The 18,839-nt window shown below is 38.9% G+C and overlaps 2 protein-coding genes across 4 annotated transcripts in view; one reads left to right on the top strand and one right to left on the bottom strand.

The window, feature by feature from the left end:
- LOC119520540 (zinc finger protein 596-like) overlaps window positions 1-18,839 on the bottom strand; it is a 344,477-nt gene that overhangs the window by 174,947 nt on the left and 150,691 nt on the right. The window lies entirely within an intron of this gene.
- Window positions 1-18,839, top strand: part of LOC119520537 (zinc finger protein 596-like) — an 803,197-nt gene that overhangs the window by 745,392 nt on the left and 38,966 nt on the right. The window contains exons 3-5 of one of the 3 annotated variants that reach the window (XM_037818463.1): window positions 5,201-5,469; window positions 8,317-8,408; window positions 18,073-18,162. In XM_037818463.1, the coding sequence (XP_037674391.1) occupies window positions 18,155-18,162 (8 nt within the window). In that variant the 5' untranslated portion in view covers window positions 5,201-5,469; window positions 8,317-8,408; window positions 18,073-18,154. The remainder of the gene's footprint in view (window positions 1-5,200; window positions 5,470-8,316; window positions 8,409-18,072; window positions 18,163-18,839) is intronic. The other 2 variants (XM_037818462.1, XM_037818461.1) reach the window with 2 other exon arrangements.

Below are 18,839 nucleotides of genomic sequence, written 5' to 3'. Positions count from 1 at the left end.
AAATGGGGGAAGGAAAACAAAAGTACCCAGTGCTCTTTTATACTTTAATTTGTCTTTTTCACTTTAATTTTTATTCTTATTATTTTTGTGTGTGTGGTAATGAAAATGTCAATAATTAATTTTGGTGATGAATGCACAACTATACAATGGTACTGTAAACAATTAAATGTATGCTTTGTTTTGTGTGACTGCGTGGTATGTGAATATATCTCAGTAAAATGAATAAAAAGAAAACTCTGAGTCGGGAGATTCACAATTATTCTTGCTATGCATATATTTTTCTCTCTCCTTTTCCCACCATACACTTTTTCTTAAAGAGCTCACACTTTAACCTTCAACTATTCCAACTACTTGGTTTGCTTTTGGCAAAAGGAGACTGGAATGCGCCACCAGTAGGAGGCAAAAAACACCCAGGCGTGCCTATTAACTAAGCAACGGAGGTAAACAGCATTCTCAGAATGACTTTACATAGGAGTTATTGAGAAGTATATTTGTTTATTGTATGCTAGGAGACCATTTAAATAATAATAACAATAAAATAATGGAAATGAAGTGAGAAGTGGTAAAGACAGAAATTTTTCTGCAGCAAATGTTAACTGACAGCAATAGTTTGTTCAGAATACCGTGTGTGTGACGAGGATAAAGAAGCTGGGATTGTACTAACAATGCTTAGCATATGATAATGTTAGTGGATGAGCTGTGGGGCTCTGAGTTACCAGAGGTTTCATAGTGAAAAAAGTGCTTTGAGTGAGCCTAACATGCAATGAATATTTATTCTAGGAGACATGAGAAAACAGAGTTTTTAAAGTGACAAAAATGCCACTTGATAACTTCCTGGGCCAAAACCAACCCCCAAAAGTGTTTGAAAATAGCTTCAGCCCCTGCCCCCAGCCTGGCACCTCATAGCACCGACCTTCTTCCCAACAGCCCTCATGGTTCAGAGAAGTCATTATTGCTTTTTTTTAAAATGCATTTTTATTGAGATATATTCACATACCACGCAGTCATACAAAACAAAGCGTACACTCAATTGTTTACAGTACCATTATATAGGCTGACTCCCTGGTGGCACCACACAGCACCGACTTTCTTCCCGACAGTGCTCAGGGTTCAGAAAAGTCATTATTGTTTTTTAAATTAACTGATAAACAGGTGGTGGTAACAGGAAAATACCAACGTAAGCTTCCCATTTCACACCTCTTTCATATTTAAAACAATGACCCTTCAGTTAATCTACATGATAGAGCAGAGACTCATTTTAATAGAGGAACTCACAGGGAGGTTAGCAGAAAGAGATGGGGGGGGGTCATGGAGATAGACCAGGGCTCTTCAAGATCCAGCCTGATGGGAATCCTGGCTCTGCTCATTATTGACTCTGTGACTTTGGGAAAATCAATTAACATCATTTATATTTATTTTCTCCCTATACTATAAGGATGTAAGATATAGGCCATTCATTTGATATGCATATTCTGTTGTATTCTTTTTTTTTGCACATCTTTACAAAAAGGTTTTTCTTTTCTTCACCTTCCACTTTATTTACCTAAAGTAAGCAGTTGTTTTGTTTCGGGATTTTTTTCTATTGACAACTCTGTGCCTTCCTTCCATTTAATGTCATTTCCCATTATGGCTCATGAGGTAATCAACTTGCATTTAAAAATTTTACGTTCTGAAGGGAGATATTTACTTGAGATCCCTGTCAAATGGATTTTACAAATTATAATTCAAGACGTGTTAATCTTAATCTTTATCATAGATTTTTTAAATGTGTGAGACTTGCTTGTATGTTGTGTCTGTTTGGGTGGAAATTATGTCAGAGATACAAATAAAATTGCCTCTTAGGAGATTGAGAAATCAAACCAATGTGAAAAAGAAAACAAAAGACAGAGCCCCCAAAGCACTGTCATTCCAAGTTACATATAAAAACAACTTAAAAATATTTACATAAACATTCATAGGAGAAATTGATTTGCAGCTATATGTTGGGTTTAAGTTGTGGGCAATCAAGTTCTTCAGAGATCTCTTCAGAACTATATTCTCTTCCCAGGCAATCCCAAGTATGGCTAGGGCTTTAGTGGTCAATTAAATGTGAATATGCTAGATTTGCATGTACTGGCCCCCTCCTGTTAGCTGCTAATCTCACAAATGCTTACTCAGCATCTCTACTTGGTTGACTCAGTAGCATGTACAAAGTGAAATAATTTTCCCTTACCTAAATCAATTGTGTGTGGTGGTGGTGGCAGGGGGGATGGCATGTTTTATGGTCCAGGTACATTATGCTGCTCCAAGGAGCTAACTTCAGAAGTAGAAGCAGAAGGAGATACTCCTTCTCCCATATCTAATCATCACCAAGTCCTATTAATTATATTTCAGTTTATATACTTTCTAACTCTATGACTGTCTGGGAACAGGTTCCAATATTACTCCACTGCACCACTCATGGACCCTAAAGGGAGCTGCCCCCACCCACTCAAGTGCTTCTTCAGGTCAGTCCTACAAGCTAGGCAGAATAATTTTTCAGAACATAAATTGTTTTTCTTGCCACCATATCCCTTATTAAAGCCTTTCCATGACTTTTCATTGATCTTATGATAAAGACTACAATTTTGAACATAGCTCATAAGACCCTGAATCTGGCCCCTGCTTGCTTTTCTAGCCTTACTGCCTGCTACTGTTCTCCTTTTATCTCTGCCTTTCAGCTATATTTCTATTTTTTTAAAAAATTCCAAGCATCTATCAATATACTTTTATCTTTCAGGCTTCATATCAAACCTCACTTCTGCCATGAAGCCTTCCTTAATCTCAAATCATCATTATATAGATGTATTGCACCCTGAACTTCATAAAACATGCCATATATATATATATCTATGTATATATATATGAATATATATATATATTTGTTTAAATTTTTAGTTTACATGTATCTTTCCAGTTATCTGAAACTTCCACTTTAGTAAAGATACTTTTCTGTTAATTTTAACATTGTATCTTTGATATCTAGCAAAAAGCCTAGCACATAGCAGATGCACAATAGATAAATATTTGTATGGAAGCAGTGTGTCATGTCCACATTTCAGGACCCTTAGCAGATGTTGTCAGTGTCCCAGCCATATCCCTCGACCAACCCCAGGATATCTACACACATCTCTTATAAACCTGCAGATTTCTACATTTGTTTGTCCCAGGATAAAACTTTGATTAGTGTTTTCTTCATGATTTCTATGTTCCAAAAGTAAAGGAGAGGGAAAGATAGAAGAAAATGAAGTGGTATGATTTTGCTGTCATTGAATTTATGGTTCTGTTAAATGTGAAAACCTTTGGAGTACAATATGAGACTTTGTATATCCAAGTGCTAGTTTTTGCCTAAGAAATGGAAAATTGTAATATGAAACACTAAGAGCAGAGGTTTGTAGTGTTTGCCTCCTTGTAACATTACTGGGGGGAACCTGTAAGTAAAAGTTAGGCAAGATGGAATAAGTGGTTAGGATGTGGATTGGCTTAAATCCATTTCACACTTGGCTTATAAGCAGGAATGAATAACAAGACACTTTAATGTCATTTATTTTGTACTGTTATAGCAGTGACATAAAACAGCCTGCTTCAGAGGTCCAACACAGCTCATCAAGCCTTCTTATTCTACTTCTTGCCTTCTTGAGTAATTTGAATTTTCCTCTCTGTTATTTCTTGCATTCAATTTGAATTCAACTAATGTTTATTGAGTAGCAAGTATGTACTAGTACCTGTGCTAGGCACCATAAAAAATTTGAAAATAGATACATGTGAAGCATATCTACTTTATTGAGGGGAGATGGATTATTCTAACACGAAGTGTATATTTGTAACAAATTCTAAAGCAATGGAGAGGAAGAATATGGTTTAGAGAAGAAACAGGGAAGTCTTTCTGGAGAAAGAAAATTCCAGGTGGGCACTGAAGTACAGGATGTGGATTTGCATCTATATCAATGTGGATATAGGGTCTCTAGGTGGAGAAGAGGGTTGTGAAACTAAGGCCTAGATAAGAAGGTATAGCAAAAAGAAGACTGGGTTGGCCAGAATATGTTCATTATGCAGTTTGCATACTGGCTAAAGGGGTCTGACATGAATGCCAAACTCCTCAGTATCACCTTTATTACATAGGCAAAGGGGATGGGGATGGAGCAAAGACCTTTGGGTAAGGGGATTATAATAGCAGGAATGTTTTGGGTGCAAATAACAGAAACTTGATCCCAATTGTTTTTGAACAAAAAGGGAACTTTTGATTAGGCCTGGCTGGTCTCAGGTGCTCAGCTGATGCTATCAGGAAACTTTTCCATCTCTGGGCTTAGCTGGCCTCTGGGTTGTTTTTATATTCAGGCAGCAAATGATCACCTGCAGCTTCTGATATACATACTCTCAGTTTACATGCTTCCTTCCTCCAGAAAAAAAGCAATTATGGTCTCAGTCTCACTGGCCTGGAATAAACCATATGCCCATTTTGAACCAATCACCATGGCAGGGAGGCAGGGCTGGCTACACAATTGGCAGAATGCAGTGCAAAATAAAAATGTGAGGCACTTTGTAAAAAAGTAGGAGAAAAGTGTAATTAAATATACTAAAACATAAAGCTATTTCATTTATTCTGCCATCTGTCTCAAGTTTTTATTTGCTATATATTTTCTTTCTTAATAAAAGTAAAAAAAATAAATTTTTGCATGGACTTTACCATCCTTCTTTATATTGGGCAATTCTAGTTTTACATGCATACATAAGTGCATGTATAAGTACTCACTAAAGTTATGTAATTCATTTTTCATTGCTCATACATGCATATGCATTTGGTTCACATCAGAATGGTGAAATACTGCAAAGCATTAACTGTACCTCTTGCTACATGGTGCACATTCCATAAACACTGTACAATATGTAAATGCCAGTCTGCCCCAAAACCTAAATAAGCTTTAATCTATTGTCTTAAACCTCCCAGATAGAAATCAGCCTCTCCTCTATCTCCCTAGACTGCAAGGCAGCTTTCCCAGTGCAAATCCTAGATAAAGTAGGATAAACTACTGAAATTCTCCTGTTACATGTTAACTAGGATAATTAGTTCTTTTTTTCTGTAATGGGTTTAGACAATTGAAGACTCACTTGGAGGAGACTGATTCAGAAAATCTCCCCCTGTCCTCCGACCAGTGTAAATTAACCCCATTTTCCTCCTCAGCCTGGTGCGGTGTGACGTCATTTGGCTGCGCCGAGTGAGGACCCGGATCCCGGAAGTGCCCCTTCCCCAGTCTTGGCGCTGAACGCGGGACACAAGGTCTGAACAACGTGCTGCTCTGTGGGTTCCTGGACCCCCGAGGTGGGACATTCGGGAGCCTCAGCTCCGTGGCCGACAGAGAGACTCACCTCCGAGAGCTGGACGAGAGGGTTTCTAGCCCCCCCCGACCCCCAGGACCCCAAGGGCTGCTGCTGCCGCGGAAAACAGGTTTGGTGAGTGAGTGTGGGCGCCTGGTGTGCTTGTGCAAGCCTTGGTCTCGTTTCTCTGGTTCTTGGTCTCATCTTCTGTTTGTTTGTGGGGTGTTTGTTTCTTCTTCAGTGACGCATAAACTCCTGGAGCTGTAAGTGGGAGACCAACTTGGTTTGGGCGCTCAGAGGCACATAAATTTATGCCAAAGCTGTTTTTGGCGGGTGCAGCCCCAGGCATGGGGGATTATCCATTCAGACTTGGTTTGGCAGGAAGCAGCCCCTGGCATTAGGAGAGGTCACTGAATTTGGGTCTTAGGTTTTGGTTATTTGGGTGCTCAGTGGCATAAAAAGCCATTGAGACTTGGTTGCCTAGGATTTGGCTTTGATTCCTGGTCTTGTTTTTGTTTGTGGTTTGGTTAAGTTTTTGTTTTATGTTGTCTTATCATGTTTTAGCTCAAGTTATCTAAAAAGTTTTTTTTTTTTTTAAGTGGGAAACAACATAAGTGAGAAATCTAAGAAAATTACAAAGGATGAACCTCTAAATGACATTCTTAAGCATTAGAAACAATCAGGTATGAGCCCACGACAAAAAAAAAAAGCACAAAAAGTTTATGTGAAATAAACCAGGCTCAGTATAAATTAGAGGATGGCCACATGTGGCCAAGCCAGGGATCAATGAAATATGTTATTTTATAAGTAAATGTATTTTGTAAGAAAATGAACAAATAAGATAAAATTCCATATGTGCAGTGTTTCATGGCTCTATTTCAGAATAAATAGTTCCCAGGAGAATGTTTCAGGCATGGAGTTTTAACCACCAGCCAACCCCCAGCCTCTCCTTAAAAGCTCCAGAGGAAATAAATGAAAGCCCTAGTCCCCAGTATAAAACAGTGCTGGTTAAGATTCCCAGGCCCAGGCTATTGAGGCTTTTGAACTCCAGGCAGAAACATTAGTGGCTGGGATTTCTAGGCCCATGCTTGTGGGTCCCATGCTCCCCCTCCCCCTCCTGGTAGAGTTGCAGTTTTTGCACTTCCCTTTCCCCACCAGAGCCTAGAACTTGGCCACTCCCTCCTCTTCCTCTCCCTCTCACACCTTGTCAAAGACTGAGAACAAGTCCCTCATGCCTATGAATTCCCCTAAAATGAGCTTCCCACCTCATATCATGAGTGATAGGAACTTCAGGCAGGGTGTCTCTACCTCTGGAGCACAAAGGCAGGGACAGTGTCTTTTCCCACAAGGGCAGCTGAAATAGATACAATGTATGAGCAAATTCCTTTCTTTACATCAGATCTACACAATTGGAAGAACTAGGTCTCCAGTTATCAAGAGGGTCCCAGGAAAATGAAAAACGTGTTTAACTTATTTTTTGTAATGCATGATCTTAAGTAGGCTGATATACAAACATTGTTAAGTGTACCATAACTTCAGAGGAAAGGAGAATTAGAATTAAAAAGGATATTTAACCAATGATAAACCAGAAATACAGCTCACACACCAGGAAATCTGGCTATTCCACAAGTAGACCCCTATTGGGACCTTAGTAAACAAGCTGGCAGAACAAAATTAGATCACTATAAAGCATGCATAATTTTGAGACTCAGAAGTGGAATTCCTAAACAAAATAACTTCTAATAAATCCAGGAGGTGGTCAAGCATTTGGATGAAAATCCACCAATGTTTTTAGAACGACTATTCAAAGCTTACCTTAAATTTACTAATATAAGACCAGAGGACCCAATAAATCAATGCAATGTAAATCAGTATTTTATTTGTCAGAGTACTCCCAACATTTGTCAGAAACTACATAAAGTTAAGGTGGACTTAAGTTACCAATCTGGTGAAAATTACATTTAAAGTGCTGTGTAATAATGATGAAGCTCAAGGAAAGGACAGAAAGAAATCTACCACCTAAAAAGCTAACTGGAATGCTAATATCTTACAAGCAGTCCTGAGTAAAACTTTTCATCAGCTAAAGGAGTCTGCCAAAGGGAAAAAAGCGCTGGAGCCCCAAAGAAACTGCTGGGCCCCTAGCATATGTACATTTCTGGGGGGAGGGATGTGGGAAATGAGAATGGCCCAACTTGATGCAAAGGTAAACAAGGGACTCCAGCAACCCAGTGTCCACATCTGACAGGGGACTAGGGCAGTGACCTTTAGTGATGGGGCCCAGGGGCACTTTCCACCCTTTGGGAAACCATCTCAGTCACCCACAAAGAACCTTGGGTCTCATTCCAGGTGTGTAAGAACTTATTAAATTTGTAACTTTTCTGATGAACTGGAGACTTAATTGCACTTCAAAGGAATCAGTCCTTGTTATGGACATGTCTGAAGTTGCTAATAACTTCTGCAAGAAAGGGGTTAAATTTAGCTTTCACATAAAGGTGAAGGTGAATAGGACAAATGGAACCTAAACAAAACTAGCTGAAATTGGCTTCACAGTTAGGGGGAAGAAGAGGGCCTCTGACATAAGCCTAGAATTGGTGCCAGTTCCTTATATGGTTAAAATTGTGGTGAATGGGACCCAGGTGAGTTAGACCTCTCAGAAAGTCTGTAACCTCTGGAATACCCAGCCAATGGGGAAATAGGAGGGATCTGCCTGCCAGGCTTAGAGATAAATTGTGCTGCTTTCTTTTTCTGTGCACCAGCCACCACATTTTGGTTGCATGCCAGTTCTTGCAAGATCATGAATAAATTCTTTTCTTCTCCACAATCAGGTGAATGTTTATTCTCTTGCAGGCACAGCTTTCTTTCCAGCATTTCTCACAGCATCAGCAATGCCAAACTGGAAAAAGGTCAACAGACTTAGAAATTTATTTATAAGCCTCTCTCTCTCTCTTTCTCTTTCTCTCCCCCCCCCCCCCCTTGTTGTAGAAGTTCCACCTCTAGGAGCACACCTACAAACTGCATTGAAAGACCCAGGCAAGCCACAACTGCCTAAGGAAGACCTGTGAAATATCCTCCAGGTGAGCCAGAGATGTATAAGAAATCACATTAAGATTGTGGCCAAACATGATTCCAGCACAGTTAAACAATGTCCACTTAGATGAAGAGAAGAGGGAACATTTTTGCCACCAATTAAAAGATTTTAGAATAAGGACTAATAACACCAGGAACTCAAATATACAATTTTGTCTAGGATTTAACAGTTATAAATCCAATGTTAGAAAATATACATCTCATAGTACCTAATCTGTATACTCTCCTCATCATTATTTCTGTTGCATATACTTAATTTAACTCTAAAGAATGCCATTTATTGCATCCCAATAAATACTCACAAAAACTTTTTGTGTTCAAATAGAAGAACTTGACATAGAAATAAAACAGCAGTGTAATTAAAGTACATTACAACAAAGTTTCAAAAATGCAAGTCTTGTCCAGAAATGTTCAGGGAGTAAAGCTCCACAAGGGACTTTGTAGGCTCAGCCCTTTGGCATGTGGCCAACCAAAGAACAAAAAGAAAATCAGGATTCTTAAGTATAACTGGCTGTTGTCAACTGTCAATATCAAATTTTTGATGGACTGCCAAACCTCTATATCTGGACATAAGGGAAAATGAAAAAATAACCTTTAAAATGGACATGAGAATGTACAATTGCCTTTCAAAGTTTAAAGGCAAGTTAATATCAGCTCCAGCCTTGAGCTCCCTGATCCCATGAGAAAACTTAACCTGTCTGTCCATGGAAAGCAGGGCACAACCTAGAAGACACTTGTACAAGCCTTTTTGAAAAATACAAGACCAGTGGCTTTTATCTCAAACAGTTTGACATTGTAGACTGACAGTTTTACACTGTCCTGCTGGCTCAAGGACAGTGGCAACAACTTGTGGTCTCTTAAGAGAAACAATTTACTTTGAATGGCCCACATGTCCTTACTCTATTGTAGCAGTAGGGGTACAGTGGCACACAATTGAGAAACTAAGTCCCTGTCAGGCAGCAGTGCTGGACAGTCTTGAGTGTCATCCTACAGAAAGCAAAATATTCAGTAGCAAATAGTGCTTCTCCCACTGCAAACGTCAGCACAAACGGCAGAGTCACCTGCCTGCACAGACTTAAGAGATGCTTTTACTAATTTGCATGTGCACAAAACAATTTAGAAAACATGGTCAAATAACTGAAGCCAAGACAGAAAATATATAGATCTATTTTTTTAAGTTGTTAAATGTTATAAAGCATCCCAAGAAATTAGTTGCCCACTGCAAAGGTCATGTATCCATGGATAATAAAAGACCTAGGTGGTGAAAAAAAATTAGGAAATAGATTCACAGTCAAGCCAAAAGTCCAAGTATTTGTTAGCACCTACTATTTGAAGCTTCAAAATAACTGTCAATATCATCCTTTACCCTTCAGTCTGATTTACCTTAGACCTACCCAAGTCCATTTCATTCATATCTTTAATTGGAGTCTGATCTCCTTTTTCAGACTCTTTGACATTTGCTGTATGGGGTAATGCTGGCATTGATAGCTGCCAGTCTCTGGCTCTGAGTCTCATGTGTCATACAGATACCCAAAATTCCATCATTTCTGTTTAAGTCCTCATCAGAAGTACCATAAGTGTTCATATTCCCACCAGTGTTCTCTTCAAAGCAATCTAGACATTTTTTCTCAAGAAACTCACAATTCTTTTTTTATTAAATTAAGTTTTATTGAAATATATTCACATATCATACAGTCATCCATGCTGTACAATCAGCTGTTCACAGTATGATCATATAGTTATGCATTCATCACCATAATCTGTTTCTGAACACTTTCCTTACATCAGAAAAAATCAGAATAAGAATAAAAAATAAAAGTAAAAAAAGAACACCCAAACCATACCCCCATTCCATCCTATTTGTCATTTAGTTTTTATCCCCATTTTTCTACTCATCCATCCATACACTAGATAAAGGAAGTGTGATCCACAAGATTTTCACAATCACACTGTCACCCTTTGTAATCTACATTATTATACAATCATTTTCAGGAGTCCAGACTACTGCATTGGAGTTTGGTAGTTTCAGTTATTTACTTCTAGCTATTCCAATACATTAATACCTAAGAGGTGTTATCTATATAGTGCATAAGAATGTCCACCAGAGTGACCTCTCAACTCCATTTGAAATCTCTTAGCCACTGAAACTATTTTATCTCATTTTGCATCCCCCTTTTGGTCAAGAAGTATTTCCTCAATCCCATGAAGCCAGGTCCAGATTCATCCCCAGGAGTCATATCCTGTGTTGCCAGGGAGGTTTACACCCCTGGCAGTCAGGTCCCATATGGGGGGAGGACAGTGAGTTCACCTGCCAAGGTGGCTCAGTTAGAGAGAGAGAGGGGCCACATCTGAGCAACAAAGAGGTACTCAGGGGGAGACTCAGGCACAATTATATGTAAGTTTAGCCTCTCCTTTGCAGTAATGAGCTTCGTAAGGGCAAGTCCCACGATCGAGGGCTCAGCACATCAAACCACTAGTCCTAATGTTTGTGAAATAACACCAGTCCAGGTGAGGAAGTCCAACACTTCTGCACCTTCCCCCAGCTCCTCAGGGTGAGGGGAGGCTGTAAATATAGTTTTTATTCTCTGCCAAAATTACTTTGGGATGTGTCACTATTTCACTCTAACCTGTACTAACCTACCATATCTCACTTCCTATTCAAAGTTCCTATAGTTGTGATGTTTAAACAAACTGACTGTAGAGTTATGCTTTTTAGAAAATATAGATCCTGCACCAAATAGACATCTCTTCCCTTGGTCTCACATGGAAATTGAAGTTTTAAAACACAGTCAGTAAGAAACTCACAGTTCTTATTACCTCTTCTCTTCACACAATTCAAAAGCTGTATCCAGATTTTGGTTATTTTCAGTGGCAGTTTGCTAGGCTAATGAAAAGAGATATCAAAAAAAATGGAAAATGTTAGCTTACAAGCTTACAGTTTTGAGGCCATGAGAATGTGCAAATCAAGTCATCAAGGCAGTGCTTGCTCCCTGAATGCTGGCTGGTGGGGATCCTGGGCTCCTGCCACATGGCAAGCACATTGCAGCATCTGTTGGTGTCTCTCTTCTCTTCTGGGTTTTCTTGCTTTTAGCTTCTTCCTCCTGTGGCTTTCTCTCTCTTTGTCTGAATTACATTCTTTTAGAAAGGGCTCCCTTAAGAGGATTAAGACCCACCCTGGGCCAGACCTTACCTAGAGTAACCTCATGAAAACCTCCTTAAAATAAGTATATACCCACAGGAATGGATTCACTTACAGAACATTGTTTTCCTGTGTGCATACAGTTCCAAACCACCACATTCTGTTGGGTTCCTCTTTAAAATTTCCAAGACTCTCATTGTTTTCCTCATATCCTTTAGTCTTCTTCTCTGTAGTTTCCTTCATCTCCCTGAACATTTTTAAGATTATTTCTTGAGTTTTTTCCCCATATATCTACATTCTCATCTTATTCATTGTTATTTTATGGATTTTTATCCTTTTCCTTTGGATGAGCTATAATTTCCTGTTTCTTTCTTTGTATTGCACTCTTGTTGCTCAGTGTACATTTTAGTTTTTTAAAATGTTAACTCTGGGATTTATTCCCTGAGATATCTGTTTGTTTGTATTGTAACCAGCCGGTGATGAAACACATTTTCTTTGGATTCAGCCCTCCTATCAGAAAGATCTGCCCAACATGAATGAAGTGTGCAGGGTTTTCCCTCTTTCCCAGACTCTGCCTTGTCTTAGGCTTTTGCTTGTTAGTTGTTTTGGAGTTCTCCTGTTTAGGTTGTCCCCTCTGTTTCCCAGGAGATACACCTCCTTTTTCCAGGTGTTTGATTCTGGTAGGATTTTGTCCCAAACTGCCCCAGACTCTCTCTCTAGATTTCTGTACAATTCTTTCATTGTCTTAAGCTACTTATGTTTGGTGAAAAAGTTTTTGGAGGGAGGCGCACCTGAGAGAATTTTCTCAAGTCAGTGTCTCCAGTAAAAAACAGGGCCAGAGACTCAAAACAGTGGTGCAGACCAGCTCCAAAGTGCCCTGGGGATGGGGATCAGAAAGGGTGCAAAGAGCTTCTCTGAGATCTCCCCATAGCTGAGTTTTCCTGGACTACCCATCAAATGTTGCCATTCAACTAGTTCCCCTGGAGCCCTGAGGAAGTGCAACATCTTTAAATCCACTGCTTCCCATGTTGCAGAAGGGTAGATATAATGACTGCCACTGCCTTTGTTCAGAGTGGGTGGAAACAATAGCTGCCCTCAGAGCCAAGCTCTCAGTGATCCAAATTCACTAATCCATAGCCATGATCACTGATCATTCAAGCCCACCTCTGTTCTTGGGGAAGAGAAATGTTTTATCCCTTACTGTCACCAGTAAGGTAGCTAGGGACAGGACCCTAGTGGGAGACAGGAACTATAGCCACCATTCTGATGGAGTGATTAAGTGTTCTTTACCATAATTTATCTGTTCTTTTTGGATTGCTCTACATTGTTCTTCTAGACTCTGGAGTTTCAAAATTATCATTTCAGAGAGTTCCTGCCTGTTCAATAATTGATTTGGTGGAAGGACATTCCTGGAGCTTCTTACTCCACCATCTGCCCACAATCCTCCCTCTTCTTCATTATTAAAAGAGAAATTTTGTCACAAAGTTAAATGAGATAATGTTTGCAATTCAACTTTTCCTAATACCATATCTAGTTGTTACTCAGAAAGAGAAGCATGAGGTCCCTTCCCCATTCCCTTTTGTGTGGGAATATGGCCTACGTTACATTACATTACTGCAGTACAATTGTGAAGTCACTATTTTATTCTTTTTACATTAATGGAATTGCCATCTATATCATTTTCAGAATCTTACTTCCTTTGGTGCTTCACTGGTCTGCAGCTAGTGCCATTTTGTTTTGAGGGCTACAAATTGAAAAGTAGTTAGTACCATGTGGATGAGGTTTCAGGGAGCTGAAATTTCCCATGAATGAGACAAATGAAGCAAATGTGTCTGTTTCCACAAACTGACATTCAGGAGAGATGATTTATGACAGAAAGAAGTCAAGTTGCACATACAGAGTAAAGTGGGTACTCACTATCAGAAAGAAGAGGCACTTACTTTAATGGGTTATGGTATTCTCAAAATTTGCCATTAGTTGTCACCATGAGTAGTGACCCTCCTGAAAAATGCTAGATGAAATGAGGAAATAAAAATATATCTTTCTCAGCACCTTGGCCTTTGGAGTCATGCAGAGTTACAGTTTCTATCTTTCTTTAATGTTAGAGAAGAAATACATTCTGGATTTCTCTCTTAACTATGGGATTCATGTTGGAAACTAGCCATTAAATGTATAATCATATAATTGGAGAATTAGATAAGGGATCTAGGAAAATTATGTACATTGTTTTCAAGAAGCTAGGAAATAATTTTTATTTGTATCTATCAACATATCCTGAAATTTAACCCATCATTGAAAGGACAGCATCATAAGGCTGTGAAACAGCAAAAAATAAGATGATTTAGAGATGGGAAGGCTTTCAATATACTATCCCTTCATTCTGTGGTTTTTTCTTGGGCTGATACTTCAAAATAAGACACTATTTTAGAAAAAAAAATATAGTTGAAATCAACACCTATTTATTATCACCCCATCCCTTTTAACATTTTTGGGAATAGGAAATTCCTTCCCTACCTGCATGGATCAGAGGAAGCCACAATGTTTGTACAATGCAATCCTTGATTTCTGGGCACAACTGATTTGCTGAAAGGTGGGCATATAAACCAAAATAGTCAAATCAATAATTTCTATAAGAATGTGGAAACAGGTCCAGAAAAATAACATCAGCCTCTTTCTGTTAGGCTTGATATGTAACAAAAAACTCTGCAGCTGTCTGTTGCCAAGTTTTTTGCTGCAACAGGGACAACTGATTGCAAAAAGATGAATTAATGATGATGAATGACATAAAAAGATGAATGACTGCAGATAAAAAGCAAACATGAGAAGAGAGAGAAAATCTTTCTGGGTTTCCTTTTTCCAGGTTTTCTCTATGAGATAACACTTGAGTCTGATAAAAGATTTCCTCATTTGCTTCAGCTAGATACAGAGTGTACTGTCTTCTGTTTTTCTTCTTTCATTGATTTTATAGTTGATGAAGATTCCAGAATTCTCAGATAATTCACATATTGACATTTTGAGTTCTCTCTTGGCAAGCTGTGTCTTGTTTCTTCTTGTCAGAACACTAAATAAATTATAGTCTATCTTTCGAAAACCATTTCCATGTGTCAGTTGCTATGGTGGGTGCATTACATCTATTATCTCTAAGCCTTGGCCTTAAAGAAGAAAATAATATTGACAATTTAAAGGTACAATTCAGATTTATTAAATAACTTTTCTAAGATTCATCATTTTGTAAATGATAGAGAAATGTTGTATCAATTTCTCTACCTCTTCCTTAAGCACATTTTCATTAAATGCCTACTATGTTCCAAGCATTGTTTCATCACTCCTGAAGATGCACCAATGGAAAAGATAGACAAGGTCTCCGTTCTCATGGCTTCACATTCTAGTGTAGGATATAGGCAATAACCAAAAAAGTCAATATAAGTATAAGGTAGGGGTTAAGGATACAAGAATAAAAAAGAAGATAAGGGATAAAAAGCAATGTGAGGTTGAGAAATAGTTTAGATTAAAATTATCTGAAAAGCCCCTTTGCACAAGGACATACATGTAGGGGAGTGTGAGCCAAGCCAAGACTGGCAGGACTAGCTTTCCAGGAAGAGGCAACAACAGATGCAAATAAAGCCCTTGCAGACAGGCAGACCAATCAATGGAACATTAGAAATCCTTGACAATATACCCATTTGCCAGTTTCAATATATTATGTTCCCCAAAATGCCATTATCTTTGAGGTAATCTTTTGTGGGCAGATGTACCAGTATGGATTAGATTGTAATCCTTTGAGTGTTTCCATGGAGATGCACCCCCCCAACTGTGGGTGATTATTCTGATTGGATAGTTTCTGTGGATGTGTGGCCCTGCCCATTCAGCATGCACCTTGATGAGTTTACTGGAGCACTATATGCAATCAGAGAGAAGGTGTGAACTTGCTACAGCCAAGAGGGACGGTTTGAAGAATGCACAGAAGCTGAGAGAGTAGCTGCAGATGAGAGACAGTTTGAAGACAGCTGTTGAAAGCAGATTCTTGCTCCAGAGAAGGTAAGAGAGGACAAATGCCCCAAGAGGAACTGAGATTGACATTTTGAAGAGGAGCTGTGGCCTAGAGAGGAATATCCTGGGAGAAAGCCATGTTGAAACCAGAACTTGGAGCAGATGCCAGCCACATGCCTTCCCAGCTAACAGGTTTTCCAGGTGCCATTGGCCATCCTCCAGTGAAGATACCCAATTGTTGATACATTACTTTGGACATTTTGTGGCCTTAAGACTGTAACTGTATAACCAAATAAACTTCCTTTATAAAAGCCAGTCCCTTTCTGGTGTTTTGCATTCCAGCAGCATTAGCAAGATAGAACAACCCACATATATGAAAACAGAGTATTATAGAAGTCATATACAGATAACTGGATTTAACAAGATTTAACAATAATTTTACAGACAATGAGATCTGAACGTCCAATAAACTTTTAAAAAGATACTCTCAATACATTGTACAACAATATATGTTATTTTACATTTATAGCATTGGCAAATATTTTAAAATGTATGACTTTTTTAGCTTTTGTTTGTGACTTTATTCACCTTAGTTCATTAAATATGTACTTGTCTTAAAGATCCTATAAAGTGACAACTGATGTGGGATGGAAGTCACCCCTCTCAACATGGTATTTTTGTTTTTTGTTTTTTACAAAGCAGTGTTTTTTTCTTCCTTATAGGAATCATATTGATCACACAGTAGTTGCAAGAATGTCAGATATAAATACACACAATTCAAACAAGACAGGCTGATGGAGAATTTACATAATATGACAAAAATACACATACTCATAGTTAGCAATGTGGACAAATGCATGTAGTGTGGGGAGGTGAGCTGGTGGGTCCCTTCAAGGCTTGGTAAGGGCACCCCAGGGGTAAGCCTGCTCTCCCTGCATGAAGGCAGGCAGCTCCTGACAAGATGTACAGGCATTCCACACACACCCAAAGACACAGAATAGACTGACCTGCCACACAGACCTCTAAATTAACATACCTGTGATTGTTCTGATAACTCCCACTAAAATAGTAAATAGTAAACCCATGCAAGTAGTGGGAATCATCAAGTCACTTGTTCTAGGCAGGATTTGGAAGATGCTTAGTTCTTGACATTAACATTTGTAAAGAGCTATGTTCCCCATTTCTACGTTTTCTTCACAACTGACATGCAGTTAAGAGTGAGGGGATTCTGAGGGTTTCACCTAACAGTGATAAGTACTCTTAAAAAATGTGAGAAATAGTTAATAACATATTTTAAATTGCACACTTAACAGATAATGTGAATCATTTATAGTTTTAAGCCAAATGGTAGAAGGCCCTACATCTGAGGTTTGGTGCTTGAGTTTTAGTCTCTACCACTGTCCTTATGAAAGTAAAACAACTGCTTGTTTATTTAGCAAATCAGGCACTAGTTTGAGGTCTCAGAGAAAATCCAAAATAAGAAATGCCACTCCTTTTTTGTCTTGGTGTTTTTAGAAGGCAGACTAAAATTCTAAGTTATTCAAGATTCCTACAAAGCCATGGTGTTTTCCTGCAAATAGTTGTCTAGAGAACAAACCAAAGCAGCAGCAGCTCACTGTTTTACCAAACTTCCTACAGCTGCAGGAGCCCTGACTTGGCTTACATCCTTTTAGGAGCCAGGAACATTGACTGGGAGTTCAGAGTTGGAGTTGTTTTCATACTCCCCATGCATCTTGCTTTGCACCATGATGGCAAATGATTCTCTGGGGGGTTATGCACGACCACACATACTTCAAGAGCCTCCTGTGAGGTGTCTCCAGCCCAGGGGACCCCTTTTGTACGGTCAGCAGGTTCTGAACCTAAAGAGAGGGCAATGCCTCCCTGAACACCTTTCATTACTGCTTGAGTTGCAAGTTCCTACTGGGGAGAAAAGTGCATTAATGTAACTTGAAGGTCTCTTTTATCATCAATTTAAAAGGTAAAGTATTTTATTTTAAAACTTCTAAAATTTGAAAACAAGATAACCTAGGTTAAATAATAGAGTTTTCCAAAGCAGAATGTGCTCATTTGGAACTGTTTTTCTGCTGGAAATACAAATACAACTAACTACAAGTCCTAAGTGGGAACACTACTGTTTGGATGACCTGTGGTTAGATGACTGATAAAGCTCAGTTGATAACATCCTTTTATTTGCCTTGGTGTAAGGGTTTTAAAAATTCTAAGAGAGATGCTTCTGCCAGCCTTACACCAATTTCACTCTAAACATCTCCTGAGAAGCATAGACAATGTACAGGAAGCTGTCCTCATCCTTCTCACTCTCATAAACTTCTGAGTTGGGTGTGGTGACACTCACCATGCTGAGGCTTCACCAGCAGGAGGAAGGCCTGGTTGGCATTCAGCTACAAGCACAACCTAATTATTTTTATTATTTCACTCATGTTGACATGATCTGGTACAAGGAACTTGGTTTTATCCAGTATAGGAAGCTGCTTCTCACCCTTGAATCTTTCTGTTATCACCAGGATTTTGGTGGGGAGCTGCTCATGGAAGAATTGCACATCTTCTACTCTTTGAAGATGCAGTGCTGCTTGAAGGTCTTCTCAGATGGCAGGGTAGGACAGGGGTCGGTGCGGTGGCAGCTCTGAGGGGCCCAGGCTCTGAAGTCTGTGGTGGTGGGCGTTCTGGCTCTGGTGACAGCCACTTCCCTTGTCAAAAGTTATGACATTTTCAAGTGCTGGCAAGGATGTGGCACAACAGGAACTCTCATACTCTTCTGCTGGGTGTGTAAAATTAGTTTAATTGCTGTAGAAAACACATTGAATTATCTAGTAGAAATAGCAGGTGCCTGAAACTACAGTTCTCACCCAGACATGCCCTAGAGAAATTCTAACCCATGTCCAAATACAAGAGATAAATATATGAATGTTCATGAGTATATTTCTTTTTTTAACTTTATATTTTGAAATTATTTCAAACTTATAAGAAAGTTGCCACAATGATACAAAAACAATATGGATGTGTGGTTTCTAAATATTGTCTCCCATTTCATAGGCTGCCTTTTCCTTTTCTGAAAAAGTCCTTTGATGTACAAAAGTGTTTAAATTGGAGGATATCACATTTGTATATTTGTTCCTTGGTTGTTTGTACTTTGGGTGTAAAATCTAGGAAACCACCTGCTATCACAAGTTCTTTAAGATATTGTCTTACATTTTCTTCTAAGAGTCTTATGGTCTTAGAACTAAGGTTTAGGTCTTTGATCCATTTTCAGTTAATTTTTGTATAAGGTGTG

This window comes from Choloepus didactylus, chromosome 25 (genome assembly GCF_015220235.1).
Source record: "Choloepus didactylus isolate mChoDid1 chromosome 25, mChoDid1.pri, whole genome shotgun sequence".
Taxonomy (NCBI): Eukaryota; Metazoa; Chordata; class Mammalia; order Pilosa; family Megalonychidae; genus Choloepus; species Choloepus didactylus.
This window is presented reverse-complemented; position numbering and strand designations above follow the sequence as displayed.